This window comes from Anthonomus grandis, chromosome 2 (assembly GCF_022605725.1).
Source record: "Anthonomus grandis grandis chromosome 2, icAntGran1.3, whole genome shotgun sequence".
NCBI classification, from domain to species: domain Eukaryota; kingdom Metazoa; phylum Arthropoda; class Insecta; order Coleoptera; family Curculionidae; genus Anthonomus; species Anthonomus grandis.
Genome location: NC_065547.1, coordinates 12,478,360 through 12,503,720, shown reverse-complemented (window position 1 = coordinate 12,503,720; position 25,361 = coordinate 12,478,360). Strand labels below are relative to the sequence as shown.

Here is a 25,361-nt window from a genome sequence, read left to right as displayed (position 1 = left end):
TCACTAGTCAAACAATGCTGTGTACATTATTTGACAAGTGGAAACCTGGTTTTTGACAAGTAACTAGAATCAAATACCGATGGCGGATGGTGAAAGATATACCGGGTGGTGCGTCGCCGAGCGGAACATAGGAAATCCGATGTAAATTTTAAGGGGGTCAATTATTGGCTTCCCTGTACATTTTACAGAAAAAATTTAAGATAACTTTTTGAAGAGACCAATCTGGCAAAGTCTCGTGCAAAGTTTAAAAAAATTTTAATAAGCGAATCTTGATTTATTCAATTAAATGTAATTGCAAAATTACCAAATTTTCGGTTCAGGTAAAACCAGACACCAGCCACCAGCAAACAATTTGTTATAAGGCTTTGTCAAATCTGACGTACAGCCGAATAAAAGAATTTTTTTTTTCGTTTTATCAATCTCACGACCATACATTCAAAGTAAGACACGTTAACATTACTTTTTTATGTAAACTTTTATTTAATATAACGATGAAGTTACATTAAATATTTATATCTATTTTTTCGTCGATTGAAAAATTCATACTTGTTTTCAAATATCGACTGTCACTGATTTATTGACACTTTTCCTCACGTCAGTGACAATATTCATTTTACTGGTGCCCGTTTGTTTTTACCTGAACTGAAAATTTGGTAATTTTGCAATTACATGTCATTGAATACTTTAAGATTCACTTATTAAAATTTTTTGAAACTTTGCACGAGGGTTTGCCAGATTGGTCTGTTTAAAAAGTTATCTTACATTTTTTCTATAAAATGTACAGGGAAGCCAATAATTGACCCCCTTAAAATCGACATGGGTTTTCCTATGTTCCGGTCGGCGACGCACCACCCAGTATGTCAAACATTGCAAGCGTGATGTGACAACCAAAAACACTTCTAAGATTGCTTGGTTACATTATTTTCGATATTTCTAGGCTGTTATTTTTTTGTATAAGTACTTAAGACTTAACCCCCAGTACAAGTCTCTCATGAACTTGCCGAAAATTTGGCTTATTTTTGTTTTAGAGTCGACCTGTGACTGTTTCATTTTTTATGAAAGAAAAAATCTATAAAGAAAAGCGCTATACCTATTAAAAGTGTCTATACCTATTATAAAAATATTATCTATACCAAAATATTGAACCATGCTCACGAGCGCCTTCTAAATGGTTGAACAAGCCAAAGCACAATGTACCAATGTTAATATCACGTGACCTTTTTTATACCGAGTCAAAATCATGTTTATACCAAAAGTGTAAGGAATCACTACGCAAACGTTGTAGGTAACGAAAACCATTTGCCAAGTCAAATTAAAAGTGTGGCAAAAATGCTATTTTGATGTCAGCTTATTTTGTTCCCATTTGTATATAGCAAACTCTCAAAAATAAAATTAAAACATTTAAACCAAAATAATAAATATTTATCTAATAAAGTAATTTAGAGCCGGCACTGTACAGCGGCGCAGCTGGCACACGCACCATCTCATTAAATTATAACCAAAAATAATTTTTTTTCAAATAATGCAGTTTTTGATTTATATAATTGTCTTTTCAGATACTTTAGGGTAGTAAGACTAAGTTTAGTAACAAATATATTGGCATTTAAATACATGAATTAAACACTGCCCAAATTTCTAAAAGGACCGTATTATGAAGATCAATTAGAATCTTAAAGAGATAGTTGCTACGATATACATTTATAGATCCTATAAGTTTATTTTTACCATATTTCCAGCTGTAGAAATTATGATTCTAGGCGGTTCATAAGGTGCCAACATTTGGACACCATCTTCGAATTATCCATAAATCCAATTATTGGCATGGGTGCCCAAATATAGTTTTGGCCATATTTTTATTGTTGCTAATATTGACACTCATAAAAACAAATTTTAAAAAAAGTTTTAAGATTTTTTGCCCATAAATCGATTCGGTATACATTTCTAAATTTAGGTATTTTAAATTTGAATAAATAGAAAGCAAATTTACATTTACTTTACCTTTTTGCACTAAGGAGTAATACTCAATAATTTACTAATTATATATTGATTATACATATTTAATTTATTTAATTTAACAAGCGTCTATCAATTGGTAATAGTATTCCAGATACATGGGACATCAGATTATGCGATAACGGTTAGATAAAGACCAAACTTTTCATAAATTATATTAGATCCCTATTTAAAAAAGAAAAATATAGAATTTCCTGTTATTTTATTCGTAGACAGGCATTTTGTAAAACTCCTTAAAGCAGCTGAAATTTTTCTTAAACTTGAAGTTGCTTGTATCGGGTTTAAAGCTTGTGTATTATATCCCTTCAGGTTCAATTGATTATAGCCAATATTTAGGTAAGCAGTTTCAAAAAATAGCAAGTTTTAACATTGAACAGACTGACAGAAATAAGACCGATATAAGGTTCCTAACTTATTAACTGTTCGTAACTGAACTTATTAAGGCTAGAAAATCATTAGAACTTGATCATTCTGACGACTCATTTACTGGATGTGATAAAAACTGGGAGAGTTTTTTCTTATTACAAAAACTGAAAATGTATTTTAATTCTAAGACTAAAACTAATGAAGATAACCTCATAATAGATATACAAATAGAAGATTTAATTGACAGCCTATTACAATACGATAACGAAATATTTTAAGACCAGAATAATATAAAAATATAACTGTTGTTTGTTGTGTTATATTGTGTTTTGTGACGAAAAGTATATAAATCATAACATAAGTACAGAAAAAATTAATCATTTGTGCTTACATCAACCTATTGTAAAAGACAAATGGAAGAACAAAAAAATAAAGAGAGAAGAAGATAATAAACTAAAAAAGCACCAACAAAAACAGCAAGAATAAAATAGTTAAAAGAAGACTCAAAAGAAGCAACCAATAAGATAATCAGAAATTAGACACAGCTTGTATAAAATTTTATTTTAATGTCAAATCTGGGTCGACTCCTTGCAGAATCTGTGATACCTTAATTGATAATTGTGATTTCATGCGAAATATATTTTATTTTCACAAATAATATATGTATATAGTAGCAACATAGGAATAATGTGCAAGAACTGCACCAAAACTTTTCATGTAAGTTGTTTGACTAAAAATCAAAATTTATAAGATAATTTTGTTTGAAAATCCTGCTTGGGCAAATTAAGTCTCAATAGTAACTAAAAGATTTGTTATTGAGTCACGTTTTAATAAATTTGTTTTATTTTCAATGTCTTTATTTTACTTTAAAATATCATTAAAAGAACTTCTTTTTTATTTTATTTAAAAGTGTTAAGTATAATATTTAAACTAAAATAAAGGATTTAAAAATTCTGCATTTTTGCTGTACTTTAAAGTATTTTGTATTAAACGAACATAAAATAATTCTAACTAAATGATTTTTTAGTAGGCATTACCATTTAGTTATATCTAGCAAGATAGGTACGTATCTTGTTATTACTTACAAAATACCAATAAATGGAAAAGTATATAATGCCAATAAGTAAGAGTCTGTGTGGCAGTAATTGTGAATTTTAGAATTTAAAGAGATTTCGTTAAGTTTGGCTAAAACAATATAATATTTATAAAAATATATTTATAAATATAAATACCAAGTCCTAAAAATTAAATAATTTAAAAAAAGTAAAAATTATTGGCATGGTGCTGAATTTATAGTTTTAGAAATGCATTTATTAATAACATTACCTTAGCGTGCCAATCGTTGATTAGTTTACTTTATGCATAATTTAAATGGATATGATGTACATAAGTTTTTTTTAATTATTGCGAAACAAAATCAAGATTAAAAGAAAAAACGATTAATTACATTAAATATTTTATTTAACTAAAATTAAATTAAAAAAGCAATGGTTTATTTATTAAAATGTTGATGAAATTTAATATAAAATATTGATCGATAAAAGAAATCGAGATTTTTCTTTTACGAAGAGAGAAAAAGATTTAAAAAAAAAACAGAAAAAAATATATTTATCTAAAAACTGCCCTGTCTAAATAGTTACCAAAGAATTCATAATAACGTTTAATTTATTTTTTATACAGGCTGTCCCAAATTGCAGTGTTCAAACTTAAAATATTTTTATGAAATTTGGTGTACGTTTTTGGATAACAAAAGCAAATTTTAGATTTTAAGGATTTTTTTTAAAGTTTTTATTAGTAATGTGCGTAATTTTAAGTTAAATATACTTGATTAAAAATAGTACGCTATGCTTTTTCTAAAAACAAAACTTATTTTTCAGATTATTGTTCACTTTAGAGCGAAATTGATTCTCTAATTTTTTTTTTTCGTACGATGCAAGGTTTCAAAAAAAAATGAAAATCATATTCTGCAAGTTCTTTGTCAGCTTACATGGAGATACAGAGTTTTTTCTTGTAAAAGAGTTCTTGAGTTCTGTTTTTATTCTTTCTTTTTACTCCTGCTGACGAAAGTAGATTAGAATGTACTGGGTTGGTAAAAGTATTATATTCTTATTGAATTTTGTAAAATGGATTGTTTCTTTATATGTAGCTTTTTATGCTAAATAAAGATTATTATTATTCGTATGCTTACAAAATGTCTAAATTTCTTAATGAAAATTTTAGCAGAAGCTGATATACGTAGGTATGGATGAAATCCTGAAAAACAATCTAGGAAACTAAGGGTTTACTTTTAAAAAACGACTTAAATAATATTTATTGGAGATACTGATATGAACCTATAGAATTTGTTTTTTAAATAACGAATTTTCTTAGAAGGAGAATATTTAAACTTCTCAAAGGAAATTCTATCTGGAGTTGATATTTGTGAGCATGGATGAGAGCCTGAAATGCAGTCTAGAAAACTAAGTTTACTTTTGAAAAATGACTGATTAATTAATAAATTTTGTCGATTTTAAACTACTGATAGGGCCATAAGTTTGCTTAAAAATTCTAATGATTATCAGAGGTTAAAAATTTGTTAATGAAAATAAGTCATCTTGGTTTCACGTTGGACTAGGTGTAAAGAAGTTAGGCTTGTCTCATTCTTTTCTGAAAAAAGTAAAGAATTTTTTTGTAGAACCCACGTGGTTCTAATTGTTATACTCGGAAACTGCGTCGTATGAAAAAACGACAAAAAATCAAATTTACTCCAAACTGAGTTAGGACTATTTAAATAAAAATTCCTTATTAACACGACTGATAAAAATTAAAAAAAAAAGCCTTTATAACAAATAATATATGACAAAGGTCATATATATCGCTTAAATAACTATATTCCAACAGAAACCTTTTAAGTACCAAGTTAATGGCAATGTTATGTAAAACTCTGTACTTTCACACTTTAACTATGCTGAATTTATTTATGGTCCTTCTCTTTGTCAAACGGAACAATATTGTATTCAAAAGTCTACAAAGAAACTAAACTAATAATAATAAACCAATAAAAATTCATTACATACAGGGCTACATTAGGTATAATAGAGTGGTGACCAACGTAATAAAAGAAAACGTACGCAACAATTATTGGTATAAATAAAACCTAAACTAGGACAACACAATTGGTATAATAAAACTTATAACTAAAATCATAAAAAGAATATAATGTACAACACAAAAAAAATAGAAATACTCTTAGCTATCCCTATTTAAAAGATGTTTTCACAATAGCCTCCTAAACTGGTTTATATTATCACAGGTCTTAATAATCACAAGCAATGTATTAAATTCTATTAAGCCTCTAAATAAAATCGAATTAAGTAACTGAACAAGGTTACACCTATCCACTATGGCAAAATCTTGACCATGTCTACTATTGTATGTGTGTACATCCTCAAACGATTTTAACTTATCACAGATATAGCTGGGAACAAACGATGTTTCAATTTAAATAAAAACAAGTAGACATTAAACTTTAAACGTTCAGTCACAGACATCATATTTAGGACACTTAACATACATTTAATTGGTGTATATCAATCAGATTTTAAAATCAGTCTCATAGCTGTATTCTGTATTACTTCCAACTGGTATATTTTATATTGTGGCAGATTAAACAACAACGTGGAGCAATACTGCAAATGTGGAAGTGCAATGCTATTAACAAAAGCAACTTTGTGCTCATAGAGAGGTTTCTTCCCACTCTGGTGATAAATCCAACTTTTTTGGAGAATTTTCGCATGACCTAGTCTGCATGTACACAAAAGTTTAAATTGGCATCTAGAATAGTACCAAAATACTTAATAACACTCTCATAAAGAATGCTATCCCCATTTACAGTAATGCTCACACTATCCATGTCTATTTGATTAAGTCGTGATTTTTTGCCAAATATGGAAAACTTCCATTTAGCTGTAACTCAATTTAGCTGGAACTCAAAGCATTATCCCTAATTCCTAATTGCTGTAGTTTGGTAATTAAAATTTGTCTATCTATCGTTTCAAAGGCTCTCTTAAAATCTAACAATACCCCTAAAACAAGATTATCACAGTCGATAGCTTTGAGAAAATCATCACAAATATTAACGACAACGGATTCACAAGAATGATGCTCACGAAATCCCGACTGTCCAGGAACAGTTATTTTGCCTTTATCACAAAATTCAACAAGTTGTTCCTTAACACAATCCTTAAGGAGTTTTTTATAGACAGGTACCGTGTTAATGGGTCTAAATTCATTATGCAGATTTGTGTTTTGTACTTTGGGAACAGGTATAACAGTAGACAGTTTCCAATCATCTGGGAAAACACCGTTAGACAAAGAAATATTAATAATATCTAACAATCTATTACCAACCACAAGAGAAACATCACAGAGGACATGTTTTTATATACCAGATTCACAGCCACCAACATTTTTTAAGTTTTTTAAAGTATTTTTCATTTCTAACATAGAGACAGGTTTGAATTTAAAAAAAAAGTTAAACACGAGACATACAAAGACATACAACATTATTTAATCTGTTTCGGCTTTGTGGTATATTATTTATAATATCCTCCACAATCTCTACAAAATATTTATTAAATCTGTGGGATATAACTTCTTCATCTTGGAGTATTTATAAATTAAAATTAATTTGCTCCGGTAGTGTGCTACTTTTACTCGGCAACAGTGTTTTCAAATTCTTCCTTAGTTCCTTCGGGTTCTTTTTATAAGAATCTATACATTCAAAAAAATAATTTTCCTTCTCTACTCTGATTTTGATAACTGTAAAATTTCTTTTAGCCTTATATTGATTCCAAGTATTTTTACTTTTATCAATTATCGCCCTCTTATATAAATTATCTCTTTTATGCATAAGTTCTCTTATCCTCGGTTATTCATTTTTATCCCTATATTTTAATATTTGTAAACATTTAGTCCTCGGACACATTTTATCTAAAGTACTTTTTATGTCATTCACAAAAGAATTAACCAATCTATTTACATCAGAGATACTGTTATTTCACTCGAATGCAAGAAGTTCTTCTTGTAATTTTACAGAATTATAGTTCCTAAATGATCTTTGATATGATACAAGTTCTATATTTTGATCTTTTTTTTTATTTGGGAGAATTGATAAAATGGAATGGTCACCAATTTTGGGTGTTATATGTACACCATGAGATAAGTGCTTGTCATTGGTCATTATAAAATTAATTAAAGTTTGGCTAGCAGAAACGGTTCTAGTTGGAGTTTTGACTATCTGTGAAAATCCATTTCTAAATATTATGGCCTTAATTTTGTTGCCGTAGAAAGTATTTTTAAGCAGATTAAAATTGAAGTCACCAACAATTACATTTGTTTCATTAAAGTCACTAACTTCATCTAGTAATTATTGAATTATTGATCAAAAAACTCCAAAAATTTAGCATCATCTTTGTTAGGTGGATGATATAAAATAGAACATAAATACTTATCACGAGACACAGACATTTCAAAAGACAGTAACCAGACATAACTTTCAACACATACTACTTTTCTAATTCTATATTTAATATCACGCCTAATAAACCCTATGACCCCTCCTGTTCTACTGTTATTACTTGTACATTGCTCTAATTTATACCCATCTATGAGCAGCTCACACGACTGAATATCGGGAGTTACGTGAGTCTCGCGTAAAAGAATGATCTTTGGTTTCCAATCGTTATTTAAAAGATTAATGTGATCCTTGTTGTTAATGTACTCTTGACAGTTAAAATAAACTATGTTTGCATTAAATACAATAGTTTTATCTAATTGCTATATGTTGTATCTTTTCCTTTGTTGGTCCTCAATCTTTTCGTACGATTCACACTTATTCAACTCCCATACAGTATGACCAACATCCAAATTAAGGCCTTATCTTTGATTAGACATAACACAATTAACACATTTAACAACATTTCCATTACACTCCTTAACGTCATGAACACCACTACATGTTGCACGTTTTACTGCCTTTACACTCTTTTGCCATGTGTCCATAACGGCAACACTTAAAATACCGTTTAATATTACAGTCATTAAAAACGACACAACGGTTCCACCCAATATTCATTCTTTCCCTCTCAATAAAATATGTTAGGAAGTCCATTATTAAATTAAACTTTTGATCTACTATCTTAGTTTTACGCAGAATATTTAATTTTGTTTCTAAACTCCTACGTATATTATTTTGCTTTTAATTTTTTGCAATAATTTCTGCATCATCTAACGGATGTTCGGACTCATTTATTCCCACCACTTTTAGTCACCTTTCCAAGACTTTAAGCACATTAACAGTATAGTTGTCGCCTATTTTAGTAAACAGTTTTTATTTATATAATTAATTATGTTACGCCACTGTTATGTTTAATCGTCATCACGACATTGACATTTCGTAGCTTACTACGACTCGGCACTCGAAGGGAGAAGCGATCGTCGTCACTTCAACAATCTCCACGCGCTCTATGTGTAAGAGTGAAAGAAAACATAATATTGCGTTGTTCACGCGTTCAGCTCAACGGAGCCGTCGCGATTGGGAGGGGTTTCTACCTTTTCGATCTCTCTTGTTACAGTCCACTATAACATAAACTCAACCATCACATTAAAGTTGTAAAATTGAACTTTTTGTGTTTTAATCCACCCGCAAGTAGAAAGATCCTGCCAAGCCTATTTGGAACAAAGGGAATTCTGCATTTTCATATGGTCCTTAAAGCCAGATATTACCCTATTTATCAAGCAAGCCGCTACTTTGTATAACCGAAGCCGACGCCATCGCCACCCGGTGCGTTTTTATACGTTTAAATACGTGTTCTCGAGTACTTGAAGCTACCCATGCATTAGTGCCCATGAAGTGAACTGGATTTTGTATTGCACACCTACTGCAATGTCAGGTCAGTCCTTTCCAAATCATTTTATACTAATAAATCCTATAAGATTTTAATGCTGCTGTCACTTGAACAATTCCCGTGATATTTAATGATATTTCAAACCTTTATTAGCGTTTTTTAACCAATATTCTATATAATTTTCTTTATTATACCGATTGTTCAGCATTTAAAAAATTAATTTATGAGTGGCTAATAGTAAAATCACACAGTAAATTACTGCATGTTCTATTTTATTGCTATTTTGGTGTGATTTTTATGCATTTTTATGCAAATACTAACCAATTTTGTCATTTTAACATCGTATATTTAAAATAAAAAAACTGTCCTTGTGTGTGTTATTCGATTTTTTTATGCTTTAAATCCTATACGACTCCTTCAAAATGCCCAAACGAAACACTAAGCAGGTAAACGCTAACTCTAGTGAAAATGATTCTGAACAAGCCGAGCTCAAACGTCAAGTCGATCTTTATAATAATCTAGTGGCTCGCCGTGATGCCATAACTAACCAAATTAACCGTTTTCACAGTTTTTTGGAAACCAAGTGCTTAACCCTAAATGACCCACGTCTAAAAATTGACCTAAGCGCCCGACTTAACAGAATTGAATCTTTAAATACCGATTTTGAATCTATTCAGCTTGATATTGAGCAACTATGCCTTAAAAATCAGTTTGACGAAGCGAATGAGCAGGGCCAGGAAAGAGAGGAATTTGAAAATTTATATTTTGACAATATTTCTCAAGGTAAATTAATTCTAGAGAAAATTATTGCCGCGCAAACACCAAATTCGGACGAAAACGCGAATTCTAGTCCCCCTGCGCATTCACCATTTTTTCTATCTGGTACCCAGTATGGCCCACGCCTACCTCCTATCCCTTTACCAAAATTTAGTGGTTCATACGAAACGTGGACCAACTTTAAGGACACGTTTATCTCGCTTATCGAGAAAAATTCACAAATTAATAACATAGAAAAATTTTATTATTTACAATCGAGTTTGCAGGGCGAGGCTGCTCAACTTATTAACTCTTTAGCTACCACCGAAAGTAATTACAACACCGCCTGGTCTCTATTACAAGAGCGCTTTGAAAATAAAAAGGCTATAATACATTCACATATTAAATGCATCTTTGATCTTAACCAAGTAAGGGACGAATCTCACGTAAGTCTTAGAAAACTCTTAGATGGTTTTCAAAGCAATTACAAATCCTTACAAAACTTGGGAGAACCTGTTGACCAGTGGTGTAGCCTAATAATTTATTTACTTACCATGAAACTAGACTTAAATAGTCGTAAGGAATGGGAATTATTTTCACGTAGTATTGACAAACCTAAAACTAGTGATTTTATAAACTTTTTATCGCAACGTTGCCGATTCCTCGAATCTTTTGATTTTAAATTAAGCAATAAAAAACTCCAAAAACCTGAAAAATATGAATCTAAATACGAACGTAAAACTTTACTTACCTCAAATAATTACCCTACTTGTGTCTTATGTAAAGAAAATCATTTCATATACTCCTGCCGAAAATTTCATGACTTACCAGTAGCCAATAGATTTTCGGAAGCTAAGCGTGCCAACCTGTGCACCAACTGTCTACGTCCTGGACACCGTCAAGGTGACTGTAAGTCTTCATATTCTTGTCGAGTCTGCAAAGGTAAGCACCATTCATTGCTACACATGCAAACTAAACTCACACATTCTCAAGACACTCAACCTACTGCTCAATGCAATACTCAACCTCAGTCTAATACTCAACCTAACACCGGCTACTCAAGACCTTCTACTTCTACAAATACCGCATTTATCCAGCCAATTGACGATGATCATATCGATTTAACTAATCCATCTACTACCACAAATAACTCTCAAAATCTTTATTGTTCAAATGCAAGCCAAAACTCATTTATTCTGCTTTCTACAGCCCTCGTAGAAGTTTTCGATAAAAACAACCAACCTATAAAATGCAAGGCTATCCTAGATAATGGAAGTCAATCCAATTTATTAACCCAAAACCTATTTAATAAACTAAACTTACCTTATTATCCTATTAACATGTCCGTCACTGGAATAAGCCAAAACCAAACCACTATTTCTAAACGAACCCAAATTAAAATAAAGGCTCTTCCTAATAATTTTACTTTCAAGGTATCTGCCTTAGTTATACCTAAAATAACCCAACCAATCCCTCAATTATCAATCAATGCTTCCAACCTAAATATTCCAAGTGATCTTATTCTTGCTGATCAAGAATTTTTAAATCCTGCATCTATTGACCTACTTTTAGGTGCAGAAATTTTCTATAGCCTACTTAAACCTAGCCAAATTAAACTCGGCAAATACAAACCTATCTTACAAGACACCAAACTTGGATGGGTTGTAAGTGGACCTATTCCTATATCATTATTTAACTTAAATCTCCAACCTCAGACTTCAAATGCTTTAACCTGCACCACCTCCGATAATGCTCTTCAGAAATGTCTAGAACTTTTTTGGAACTCTGAAGAAACCACCGAACAACTTTAAATCAATAATAAATATTCTCTGGAGGAAACAGAGTGTGAAAACCATTTTCAGTCTACCACACGCCGGGATCCTGCAGGAAGATTTATTTTAAATCTACCTCTAACTCCAATGTGTTTATACTTGGAGACTCTTTACAAACCGCACTTAAGCGTTTTAACAGCCTAGAACAAAAACTTGCTAAAAACCCTGAAATAAAAAAATCTTACTCTGATTTTATCTCTGAATACATTTCTCTCGGACATATGTCCGAAATTAACCCGATAAATGATACTCACCTTTCTTATCCAGCCTATTACTTACCTCACCACTGCGTTGAAAAGTCCGATAGCCTAACTACACGGCTCCGAGTTGTGTTTGATGGCTCATCTGCTTCTTCTTCCGGTTTCGCTATTAATGATTGCCTCAAAATTGGACCCACTGTTCAAAATGATCTATTTACCATCCTACTGCGTTTTCGAGAACACAACTATGTTTTAACTGGAGACATCGCCAAGATGTACCGGCAATTTTTAATTGATCCTAACCAACGATGCCTTCAACGCATTTTATGGCGCAATGAACCTCAAAAACCACTTCTCCATTATGAATTAAATACTATAACCTACGGCATGTCAAGCAGTGCCTTTCTAGCCACACGTTGCCTAAGGCAAATTTCATACGATATCTCTGAGTCATATCCAATTGAAAGCAATATCATTAAAAATGACTTTTACGTCGATGACGGAATAACCGGCTCATCTACTGAAGAATCCCTTTTAAATATCCGTAACAACCTTGTAAATATTTTTAAATCCTATGGTCTAGATTTAAGGAAATTCTATTCAAACTCTAAGACAGTCTTATCTGACATGGATGACCCTGTAAATAATGTAAATAAATCCCTTGCTTTAGATGCAACCCATCATCACAAAACTCTAGGCATATCCTGGAATCCAGAACAAGATAACTTTATCTATAATTCTACCATTGACCTAAATACCAATATTGTAACCAAGCGTGTGATCCTTTCACTGATTTCTCAAATATTTGACCCTCTCGGTCTCCTTGGACCTATGATCTTGCAAGTAAAACTTCTTTTGCAGAAGCTTTGGCTTCTTAAACTTGGCTGGGATGATCCCGTACCTGTAGACATTTTTAGAATATGGAAAAATTTTACTTACCACTTGTCACTCGTTGAGTATTTCAAAATTCCACGCCAAGTAACCATTAAAAATTATACTTACCTGGAACTCCATGGTTTCAGTGATTCTTCGATAAATGCCTTTGGCGCATGTGTTTATGTCCGTACCCTGGACTCCCTAGGAAATATTTCCGTCAACTTACTTTCTGCGAAAAGTCGCGTAGCTCCATTAAAGGCTGTATCATTGCCGCGCCTTGAGCTATGCGGAGCTTTACTTCTCTCCAGGCTAATGGACAAAATCCTAAAATCTCTGAATTGTAAGCCAAACAAGGTGTACTACTATACTGACTCCACAATTGTATTATGCTGGCTTTCCCTACAACCAAGGCAACTAAAAACATATATTTGTAACCAAGTATCTGAAGTCCAGAAAACTACTGATATAGATGATTGGCATCACATCACATCGAATCAAAACCCTGCTGATATAATATCAAGAGGTATGAGTCCTCAAGAGCTTAAATCTTGTACTTTGTGGTGGCAAGGTCCATCATTTTTATGTCAACCCGCAGAATATTGGCCCACAGATACTCATATTTCCAACTACTCACGCAAGGTTTTCGACAATGACACCCTCGAAATGAATCCTAAGTCAATCATACTTGCTTCAACTGTGCCTAAAGTTTCTATTTTTGAACTATTTTCGAATTATAATAAACTTATAAATGTAGTCGCTTATTGCTTTAGATTTTATCAGAATCTAAGGTTACCTAAATCTACACGACAGATAGGACAATTAACTTTATTTGAACGTAATCAGGCCTTAACCATTTTAGTAATCATAACTCAAGAAGAAGAATTTGCTTCTGACCTACGAGATTTAAAGAATAAAAATCGTTTGCGTTCTCAAAGTAAATTAAAGGCTTTAAATCCATTTATTGATAAAAACGAAATACTGAGAGTAGGAGGACGGCTCGAATACTCTTCTCTCGACTATGAGTCCAAACATCCTATACTCTTACCAAAAAGACACCCATTTACTCGTTTAATCATCCTTCATACTCATGAGAAAAATTTCCATGCTGGTACACAGGCCACATTGTCTTTCGTGAGACAAACATTTTGGCCCATTCAAGGAAAATCTGCTGTGAAAACTGTAATTCACAAATGCATTACTTGTTACAAACAAAATCCTAAACCTTTAAGTACCCTGCTGGGAGATCTACCTAAACCTCGAGTAACTCCTTCTAGACCGTTCACGCATACCGGTATGGATTATGCTGGGTATTTCATGATAAAAGATTCAAAACTTCGAAACCGAAAATTTATAAAAGCCTACTTATGTATATTTGTTTGTTTAGCCACCAAGGCTGTCCACCTAGAGTTGGTGTCAGATTTGACTACTCGCGGTTTTCTGGCCATGCTCAGGCGTTTCGTTTCTCGACGTGGCTTATGTCAGCACCTGTATTGTGACAATGGCACAAATTTCGTTGGGGCTAATGGTGAGTTACAGGAAATTTACAAGCTTAATCAATCCCCCGAGTTTGAAGAATATGCTAGAAATAACATGATTCAGTTTCATTTTAACCCTGCTGTTTCTCCGCATTTTGGGGGGTTATGGGAAAGTGTGGTGAAATCGTTTAAGCATCACCTCCGGCGGGTAATATCAAATGACAATCCCCTCACTTATGAGGAGTTTTACACTTTCATAGTTCAGGTGGAAGCAGTGTTGAACTCACGTCCCCTTTTACCTCTTACTAATGATCCCAATGATTTTGAATCTCTGACTCCCGGACACTTCCTTATCGGCCATCCTTTAAACCTAGTACCTGATATTGATTTGGAGACTACGCCAATCAACAGATTGAACCGGTACCACATGCTGCAATCTTTAGCGCAACATTTCTGGCGCAGATGGTCAGAGCAGTACTTACATACCCTCCACGAGCGATCAAAATGGCGCTTTAAGACCGACCCTGGAAGCCTCCAAGACTCTCTTGTTTTACTGAAGGAAGAGAACAGCCCACCTTCCAAATGGACCCTTGCAAGAATTGTCAATCTTCATCCCGGGAAGGACGGTATAACACGTGTTGTTAGTGTTCGTGTTGCAAACGGGAATGTTTTTAAACGCAGTATCGTTAAGATCTGTCCTCTACCTATTTCAGATGAGTCTTGGGAATTCAAGGCTTCTAAAATGACTTAAGACTTTTACTTGATTTTATAAGCAAATTAATAACACTTTATTTTTTATTTACTTAAGTTAATTAGATAATATACTTGTATCAATTTTTAATTACCTCACGGTAATTTTTTGTTAGTAATTTAAGTTATTTATTTTGTAACCTCTTTGTTTTAAGTTGCGTGACCTTTCTCCTTTCTTTAATCAATCAAGTTGTTGAAAGATACCTTAGTACTTTCAAGGGCGGCGGTATAAACAGTTTTTATTTATATAATTAATTATGTTACGCCACTGTTATGTTTAATCGTCATCACGACATTGACATTTCGTAGCTTACTACGACTCGGCACTCGAAGGGAGAAGCGATCGTCGTCACTTCAACAATCTCCACGCGCTCTATGTGTAAGAGTGAAAGAAAACATAATATTGCGTTGTTCACGCGTTCAGCTCAACGGAGCCGTCGCGATTGGGAGGGGTTTCTACCTTTTCGATCTCTCTTGTTACAGTCCACTATAACATAAACTCAACCATCACATTAAAGTTGTAAAATTGAACTTTTTGTGTTTTAATCCACCCGCAAGTAGAAAGATCCTGCCAAGCCTATTTGGAACAAAGGGAATTCTGCATTTTCATTTAGTTTGTACTTCAGTCTGAATAATACCAATCTTCTTTTCATTGCCACATTTAAGAATTATTCCTTCGTTCTTTCCTTCGTTCGTGGGTTTACCCAAAGACAAACCCGCACCAATCTCAGCTGGATTAACTTTTTTTCTGATATCCTCCTTCATTTGCTTCGTGTTTTATCAGCTTCTTTTGGTTTAACTACCAATATTTTATTATCATTCTGCAATACCTTTGCATATGACATTGAATTCCTTACCACTGAAGCTGATGCTGTCACTACTTTTGTTCCTTTAAGGCTAGCGATTTCTTCTCTAAGGCCACAGTTTTCGCTTAAGAGCAAATCCACCTTTTCACTTAACTCCTTAGTCGTGGCTAAGACAAAAATTGTATGGTATTACTAATTTCATTTGCAAAGTCTGGATCCATATAAATCATCGACACGGCTGCGTTTTCTAGATCTTTCGTTTCTGGGTGCATCGGTAGTTGATCTACCTTCACCTAAAGGTTCACATCCCTCGCATTTCCAAGTGGCTTTTTTCATTTGGAAACCACGCATGTCCACATTAGCACATTTTCCATGATAATAATATTTGCACGCAGAACATTGAATAATAGACTTCAGATCTTTAAAGACCAATTTACACTTAATACAACTGATCATGGGGTCCCCATCAAATATATTGTTGGAAGTCTCCATTATATAAAACCAAAAAAAAAAAAACAAAACACTTAAAAGCTCATAAATAAAATAAACTTCAAGTCCAAGCCTGGCCCTTTACTGCAATAATAACAATGAAATGTGTAAATTTGCGTATACTGCTTCCAGTTAGGTATTTACTACTGTTGATTCCGATAACGAGCCTAATTAGTATTTGAAACTTAATTTCCCACTTTTCACTTTCTTCTGGTTTTATTTTGGATTTTTAATCATACACGTGAAAACTTTACACTTTTCCTCACACATTGATACCAGACAAGTACATAAAAAAATCTTAATTCAACTTCAAAAATACTAAAATGATAGCGCTGATAGAAAACGCGAAGAAAGATTATTAGAAATAAATTGAAATATATTATTTTTGGATATAATACTAGAATACACAAGTAGTCTTTTACATATAATGCGATTAAAACATGTAATTCCTTCCAAAAAAATTATTTACTACTTTATAATTTAACTAAGTTTAAGGAGTTATATTTATATAGATATTTAATATTTGAACCCAAGAAAAACAAAATATTATATAAGCAAAAAAAAGACTTAGAGAAAGTAATTTAAGGTCACAATAACAAACACGTAATAAAAAACAACAGACATCATCGAAAAAAAATAATTAAAACTTTCTCAAAAAACTGAATATGAAATTTTCCACTTTTATCTTGGAAATCATTAATGTTCTGATAAAAAGAGATTCATATTTATTAAATTTAAGAAATCGTAAAAAGGAAACAATTAATGAAACCGAAAAAGTAAAAATAAATATACTAAAAAAAGAGTTTTAAGTATAATCAAATTTCAAGTTCAGTAAAAAATAAATTTAAAAACTAACTATCAAATTATTATTATTATTTTTTTTTAATATACATCAAGCATAATAGAAAAGCTAAAAAGATGAACATTTTCTACCCCTCTATCTGATTCATACAACCAAACTAATGTGAAATAGTTAAGAAATAGAATTTAGTAAAAACGACAATATAACAAAGTTAATTATTTTAAAAATAAACTAGAATAATTACAAATTTCTTAATAATAGAAGAAAAAACAAAAGGTGTAAATTTCTATAAAAATATTTTTTCTGAATATAATAATTTAACAAGAATTAATGCCATTTAAATAAATTTATATATCAGTATTAATACCATCTCTAGCATCAATGCAAGTATGAATTCTATTAAGTTGTTAATTTATTTTTAGGGAACATTTACCCATTCCTCTAAGTCCTATAAATTGTTCCGTGTTACCACGGTTATTTTGGCGAGCTCTCATCTTTCTTTTGATCTGACTCTATAAATACTCTATAGAATTAAGATCCGGTGTGCAAGAAGGTCACTTTAAACTAGCAACACCGTTATCTAATAAGAAACCTTTTGCAAATTTATTGGCAAGTAGAGATGCTTTATATTGAAATAAATTTAAAAAAAATACCAAAGCCCTCTCCCCATGTTTGTTGAATGGGAATTAAAGGAGTTTTTTTACCAATCATATTTTCACCCCCAATTTATTGCAGTTTTTTCTTTGTATTTCGGGATACGGATGGCAGCACGTAGTGTAACGTGTCTTGATCAATCTCTTAGTACCTTTGTGGATTTACCGGTTATTGGGTCGTAGGCCGATTTTAATTTCATGAAAAAATCAGAAATTCGTCCATTTCATTTTTAAGTTTAAATTTCATGCTTTAAACACCACTTTTATTTTGGTATTTCAGCTACAGAGCGATCCTGCCCCACTGTAGTGATGTTTCCAAGACTTCTCGTCGGTCTTTTCTTTAATTTTAAAAACTTGTTTTTGGTTGTTTCAAAAACAAGAAGTTTTTGAAACAACCCCTTATATAACAACCACCATTTTTGCCATCTGCCTTTGTGTCATGGCTTGTTCTACCAAATAATGCTACGGAATATTAATGTAAGTGTGCGAAAATAAAGAACTTAAATTAACTTAATGCGACTTTCAAGCGAAGTAGTAAAATTGAAAGTACCAGGACAATTATTACCAATTTGTTATTACTAGTAAACATATGTATTTTTTCATTGCTTAGAACAAAAATTTAACCAAATTAAACGAATATTTCATATTAATACTGGTGGATTTTATATAAGTTTTTTTATATATATTTACTACCAAACTAAAATATTATTAACAACAACCAACCCTTTAACTCATAATTCATCTTACAAAGACTACATTAAATTAACTAATACAATGCCACCCCGGGGAACACTTTCGTTCATCTTTAATTAGTCAAATGGAGGTTAATTGTAAAACAAAAGACCGCCAAAATATAACGACCCCCCAAAACGCGAACATCCACCCACCCATCGCAATTTACTTTAAAATATGACCCCAATAAAGCTGACAAAGGGCCGCTCATAAATAACGGACAGACGCAGATGTAACTTACGAATTAATCTGAATTGTGTCGTATTTTTCTTTTTCGCGAGGGGTAAATAAACAACTTTTCTTCTTTCAGGAGGGAAGTGGTTTTTTGACATTTTTAATTAATTATCACCGAGATCAATTAATTTCAATGTAGTGTCTTAGTCAAAAATAAGTCATTCTTACCTGGATTAGCAACTTCACATGGCAAAACCACCGTATCCTGATCCTTAACTTTGAAAACTTGACTGGAAGATATGAAACTCGGCTGTATGGCCGGCTCTGATTTGATTTTAGTAGCTTGCCAGGAATCTGGAAAAAATTAAAAAGAACTTTTAAAAACTGGTTGAACAAAAAACCAAATACACACACGCGACAGATGTTTAAATTTAATTCCGCAACGGCTGTAGCAGACGTTACAACAGCCCGGTTTAAAATTGGGTTTCTATCGGTTTTTTCGCTAATACTTGATTTCCGAAGGGTGCATAACGTAGCAATTTGTACGGTAATTTCTTTTTTGGGATTTTAGAGCCGCCGATTTGTATTTTTATTGGTGTTTTACACTTTTGAATAAACACAGTTGCAAGAAATAGGTATATTTGATAAGACATAATACTAATAATATTTAGTACAGATTTTATTCAAGTAATTATATATTTTGATTTACTTAAAGGGAAATATTCTTCAGTTGTTTTTCGGCCTCTCAGGATTTTTTCTTTGGGATACCTATGAACTTAGCACGTGGTTTTTTCAGTAAATAATATATTACGTATTTTTATCTTTTATAAATTTTTAAAACTCCTTTATCTCTGCTGTCCTGTAACCTTTTAATTATTATTGAAACAAAGTACACAGAGGTCATTAAATATCCGAAGGGTATCCAAAAATATATAAGGGATAAAGGTCGAGCGAACGGATCGGATAGTATATTGCTGATAAATCTTTTTAAATTATTTTATTATTTTTTTTTCAAATGTTTATTTACTTATTATTACTGCTAGAAAAATTATATTTTTGTGTACCATGAATAAATTAGGAATTTCAAAACCTTTTACTGTACCAAGGCAAATACGAATATACTTTTATATTCATTCTCCTCTGTATGTATATTAACGCTAATAGAATCTCACAATTTTATGATTTAGGGTAAGTCAGGGAAAGATGGCTAGCTTTTTGAAAATCTTAACGGATCGACATAAAATTTAAAGCCGAAACCCAGAAAAGGTCATCAAGAAGTGTATCAATCAATATGCAATTAGTTTATGGTAATTAAACTGGTAAATTAAGTTACTTAGTTATTTTAACTATTCCAGAAAAATAGATGTGAATTGGCCATCTATCCCTTATTGTACGGGTGAGATAGCCAGGTCGTATTTTTGCTGATAGAGAGAGATGGCCAGTTTATTTTTTTCCATTTATCTTGACTGTATCCAACTCACTATATCCAACTCACTGTATCCAATCTTCCTTTCTTTTAGTTGCAAAGTAGTTTTTCAGACATTCTTACTCCGAACTCGAACTGAATCTATCTGATTTTTGTGGAATCTTACGTGATTATTGTTTCTTTTGGCTTATTTTCTTGGGTTGTGCATTTTTTCTTCGTTTCAAACATCTTTCTCTAACAGCATTAATATTTTCCGTTGTAGTCAAAACAGCTCCTAGATTTTTCAAAAGCTCTTTTAACCTTTTCTGGTAAAGTTGGAACCGGAGAAATTTGTTCCAAAAGTGTACCAGGGGTAACATCTGTTTTGGACGTACTTGGTATCGGTGAGGTTTCTTCGCGTGTCTGCTGAAAGGCTGTTGAAAGTTTGGTAATTATTTATCCTTTCTTGGCTATTTTAATATCGGCTTGAGCACTTGTAGGTGGTTGGGGTTCACACGCCATCGGCTGTGTTTCAGTGCACGTGGTCATAGACACACTTTTAGAACCCTTTTCGGCAACAACAATACCAGTACGGTTATTCATTTGTAGCCCCGTCTCATCGGTGTAAAAAATATATCCTGGTTTATTAAGAATATTATTTTCTTCTAGGGTGGTTTGGAGTAAATCAAAATAGTTTTCAACGTCTGCCTATTCATTCTCTGATTTCGTGCAATTGATACTCCTTCTGCTTTTCTTAAGCATAAATCTGGATGCCGGCGCAAAAAAGAGCCAAGCCAGTCGTAATCTGCTCTTTCTCTCTCTATTGAACCTATGCGGTATATTTAGCTGTTTCAGCAAAAAAACTGGTACTCGGCGACATCATCAATATATAAAGGAAAACCATATTTCTGTATTTTTTTCAAATGTGTTGCTAACTTAAGCTTGCTTTTTAAGTTAACTAACTTTGCTAACTAAAGTTCATTGGTTTCACCCAGAAGCGATTCGGGGCCCATGCGTCCCTTAGAGGTATTTTTTTTTCAGCCTTCTTTCTAGAGTCTTTCGTGGTACACCATGATTCTGCGCAGCGGCATTAACCGATGACCCACTTCTTACAGCCTGCATGGCATCCTTTAAATCATTTTCACTCCAGGAGCCCCTGGTCGATGCTGATTTTCGTTTGTAGTTTGTTGGAATTTTGTCTGAAACAGACGAAGTTCCAAGTCATCATGACATTAAGAAATTAAGCCCGTGTTCTGGTCGGCTATGTTGGTTTTTATTTTCCATAAGACCATTGCAAATTATTTGGAAATCCCGTTCAACATCCCTGCAAAAAGTACGTATCGGATTTGGTTGAAATTTGACATAAACATTCCTAAAAAGTGTATCTCTCCCAGGAGTGTGATTTTTCATCTTTTGCCTTGTAGATTTTTAATCTCATTTTAAATATTGATGTATTGTTGGTGACCTAAGCCTGCCAAATATTGATTTTTTTTCGGAATTTATTAACTAAACAAGTAGACAAAAGATGAAAAATTCCAGACCTGGGATTGTAAATAACCCTTTTAGGATTGTTGTTGTAAACGAATTTCAACCACACTGAAAAAAATATCTGGATTCTGGCAAAGTAATGGGTTTCTTGGCTTTTTTTTTTCTTATAGCAAAACCGCCGAGTTTAAACTAATAGTATTTTTCTTTCCTCAAGAGGTCCAAAGTTTTTCAATCAAATCCCCGATTCATTTGCTATGTTATTATTTATTGACAAAGCCGGTATTCTTGCCGCTAGCATGGGACTTTTAACAAGATCTTATGATTTTAAAATTAAATTTCGATTTTTGTCATACGCGAATATGATTATCTTGTTTCTTTGTCTTATTGTATTCCATCGTTTCGAGTTTCGGGGTTCAGTCAGTGTTCAGTTGGGGTTCGACGTGCGACATCACACAAAGTACCGTGTATAGTGCATAGTGCGAGTAATCTACTAATTTAGTAATTTACTTTCTTTTGAGACATATTAACATTCAAAAATGGGTGAAGTGGAACTTGGGCCACTTGTTGCAAATTTGCAGGTAAGTTTGTAATCTTAAATTTTTTCCCTCCATATTGTTATCCATATGCGCTATGCGCACCGGCATCATCAGAAACTCTATTTTTTCCAGTCCTTTAGCTTATAATAGGTTAGTTTAAGTTACGGGTAAAATTATTAGAAAATTAATGCTACATGTAATGCTAGCTCATGTAGCCTCGATTTTGCTGACGCCGTTTATATAGAACAGTAAATATTTGTTGTCAAAATTATATGCTCTTGGCAGAAAGAAATTTTCTTTTCCAATTACTGAGTTTACTCTTTGTTTAAAGTAACAAAATACTTTTATAAGAGTATATGTTTTTTTTCGAAGAGAAAGATCTTTTGTGATAAAATTATATGCTTTTGACATTTTTATTTTACAATTGGATTCTACAGTGTTTTTCTTAAAACAGAAAAACTAATTTCACATTTCTATCTTTACTTTTTAATAGGTATAATAATAGGTAATAAAGGTATAGTAATAACCTATCTTTTAAGGTACATGTCAAATATATACAACTCCATATAGAGCCTTCTAAAATTATAAATAGGTAAAAAAACACTTTTCCACACCCTCTATCTTAAAAGCTATAGCTAACAAAAAGTATGGCATGCTATACATCAAAGTTCTTGGAATTTTGTAAAGAATTCAAAAGTATAATAACACATAGGGTGTTCTATTTAAAATAAGAAAGACGTTGTCAAGTTTACATAAAAGTAACAACACTGCATACTAGAAAAAGTATATGTCTAAAGTTTGCATAGGTACCAAATTTAATTTTTTTAAATTAAAAATTAAAACAGATATAGAGGCAAATGATATTGCTGAGACCCACAAGATGATGGCCAGGAACTTCATCAGACCATTAACAGCGAAAATTTTAAAAACTTGGCAAAGTTGTAAAGTTATTGGGGAACCTTTAACTTAAAAAGTAGTAGTAGTAGTAGTAGTAGTAGTACTTAGTAGTTTGGGATTTTCTTGGTAATACAGAATTATTTATTCACAGTTTAATTTTAGATGAAAGTATTGACATTGAGCTTATTAAGTATTTGTCAGTGGATCAAATAAATGTTTTTGCTGCAAATATTGGAGATCGCATAAGGCTGACAAGATTAGAGCAATCATTGCAGAATGAAAAGGGGGAAGAGGATGTTGTTTGCAATGTGAGTATGAATATTTAGGACATATACAATACATACATTTTCTAATGTTTATTTAACTTTTGGGTGTTATAACTTCATTTTATAATATACAAAAATGCGCAACTTTGTCACAGTTAAAACTTTTTTATATCTCTTTGTATATACTTAGTTTACGAGACCCCAAAAGTGAACTAGTAATTTGCAAAACACCTTGCATACCTACTAAATATAATAAATAAGTCACATTTTTAAAATGGACTTTGAAAAAATATCTATGATTTAAAATTCCCAAAAAAACTAATTAACAAAAATTATTTTTTATTTTTAGACCATTCCTTTAAAAAAAAAACAAAAAATTACTAGTGATGTGGCACTGACTGAAGATGAATATATGCCCAATTTATTACCCCCGCCAATAGAAGAAGAAAGACACTGTCTAAAGACACTGTACTGAATCTTTAGTCTAGAAGTCTGGGAACGACTAGACTTTGAGAGACACTGTATGTTTTTTATGTAGATATATTTTTAAAATGCTCTTTATAGTTTTAAGTTCAATATAATATAAGAATCCCTAAAGACTGATGGATTTACAGGAATGTGCCTGTGTTAAGTTATTTTTCTTCGTTTGTTACATATTTCTTCTATGTAAATATTTTTTATGCTTTATAAGAATTGATTTCGAGAAAGGTTTTTGAAGCCAAACTTATATTAGTTTGTAGGACTATATTAATACGTTGTTCCTATAATTATTTACTGTTAATATTTTATTTTTTGTTTGAACCTTAATATTTTTTTAATATAATATTTTATACATTTGTTATGTTAAAACTTTGTTTAAACATAATTAAATAATGATTTATAGAAAAAATTGTATTATTTTTTATGTAGGCCCATTTAAAAAAAAATAACTATAAGTATTTGTAGATACATATATTATAATACATAGGTAGGTATGTTTTTTATAAAATATCTTATAAAAATATGTAAGTATGTATCTATAATATATTTTTAAAGATGCTATTTTATTGATTAATAATGTTTAATAAGGATCAATTATTATGCTTCAAAAATATATTACCTATCCCAAAAATAATGTATATAACAGTTAACGAATGTTTGCAAAAATTTAAACTTATAATTTTATTTCTACAAATTAACAGAAAAATTAAAACCGAAAGCTGGCCTATTTTTTTATATTGTTTGTAGAATAAAATTATAAAACTACTTTCTTGAAAAAATTTTATTACCAGCTATTATTACATCATGTTTTAAAGTACATAATATTTTTGGAGCAATAAAAATTTATATCTACTCTTAAGAATATAATAAATAATTAAATATTTTCTTAAGAGTAGATATAAATTGTTATTGCTCCAAACATATAATATAACATATTTTTGGAGCATAATTGATCCGTATTAATCAGAATTATTTAAAAAATTGACACCCTTAAAAATATATTATATTGGGGTGTCCGCAGAAAGAATATCGAAACGCGTCTATAACTTTTTTTAGGTTAATTTTTTTTTGGTTAAGGTAATTTTCGTAGTAGCTTTTGGCGTTGCATCTAATGGTGTCATGCGTTATACCTTATTGATGACATTTAAGGTTATTTCAAGGCCATATTCGATTTTTTAAATGAAACACCATATTTTTTATTATTTTTTTGAATTTAGCATAAAATTACAAGAATTTGGATGTACCACAGGCAGTACAGGCAGTTGCACTTTTAATGACTTGAAGAGGCTCTAGAGCCAATACTATTAATGATAGAGAAAAAACGGAGTTCACTTTGCTATCTTAACTTTTTAACACCCATCTTTTGAGATGCATGACACCTGTCAAAATCTTTGACAGATATTTTTGACGGGTGTCATATTTGACATGTATATTAGAAAATAGATATTGGAAAGTTAAGATAGGAAAGCGAAATTCGT

At 31.7% G+C, this 25,361-nt stretch overlaps 1 protein-coding gene across 4 annotated transcripts in view; it reads right to left on the bottom strand.

Annotated features, from left to right (window-relative positions):
• LOC126750535 (limbic system-associated membrane protein-like) overlaps positions 1-25,361 on the bottom strand; it is a 524,620-nt gene that overhangs the window by 202,602 nt on the left and 296,657 nt on the right. For all 4 annotated transcript variants that reach the window (XM_050460178.1, XM_050460174.1, XM_050460176.1 and 1 more), the window contains exon 3: positions 19,040-19,165. In XM_050460178.1, the coding sequence (XP_050316135.1) occupies positions 19,040-19,165 (126 nt within the window). The remainder of the gene's footprint in view (positions 1-19,039; positions 19,166-25,361) is intronic.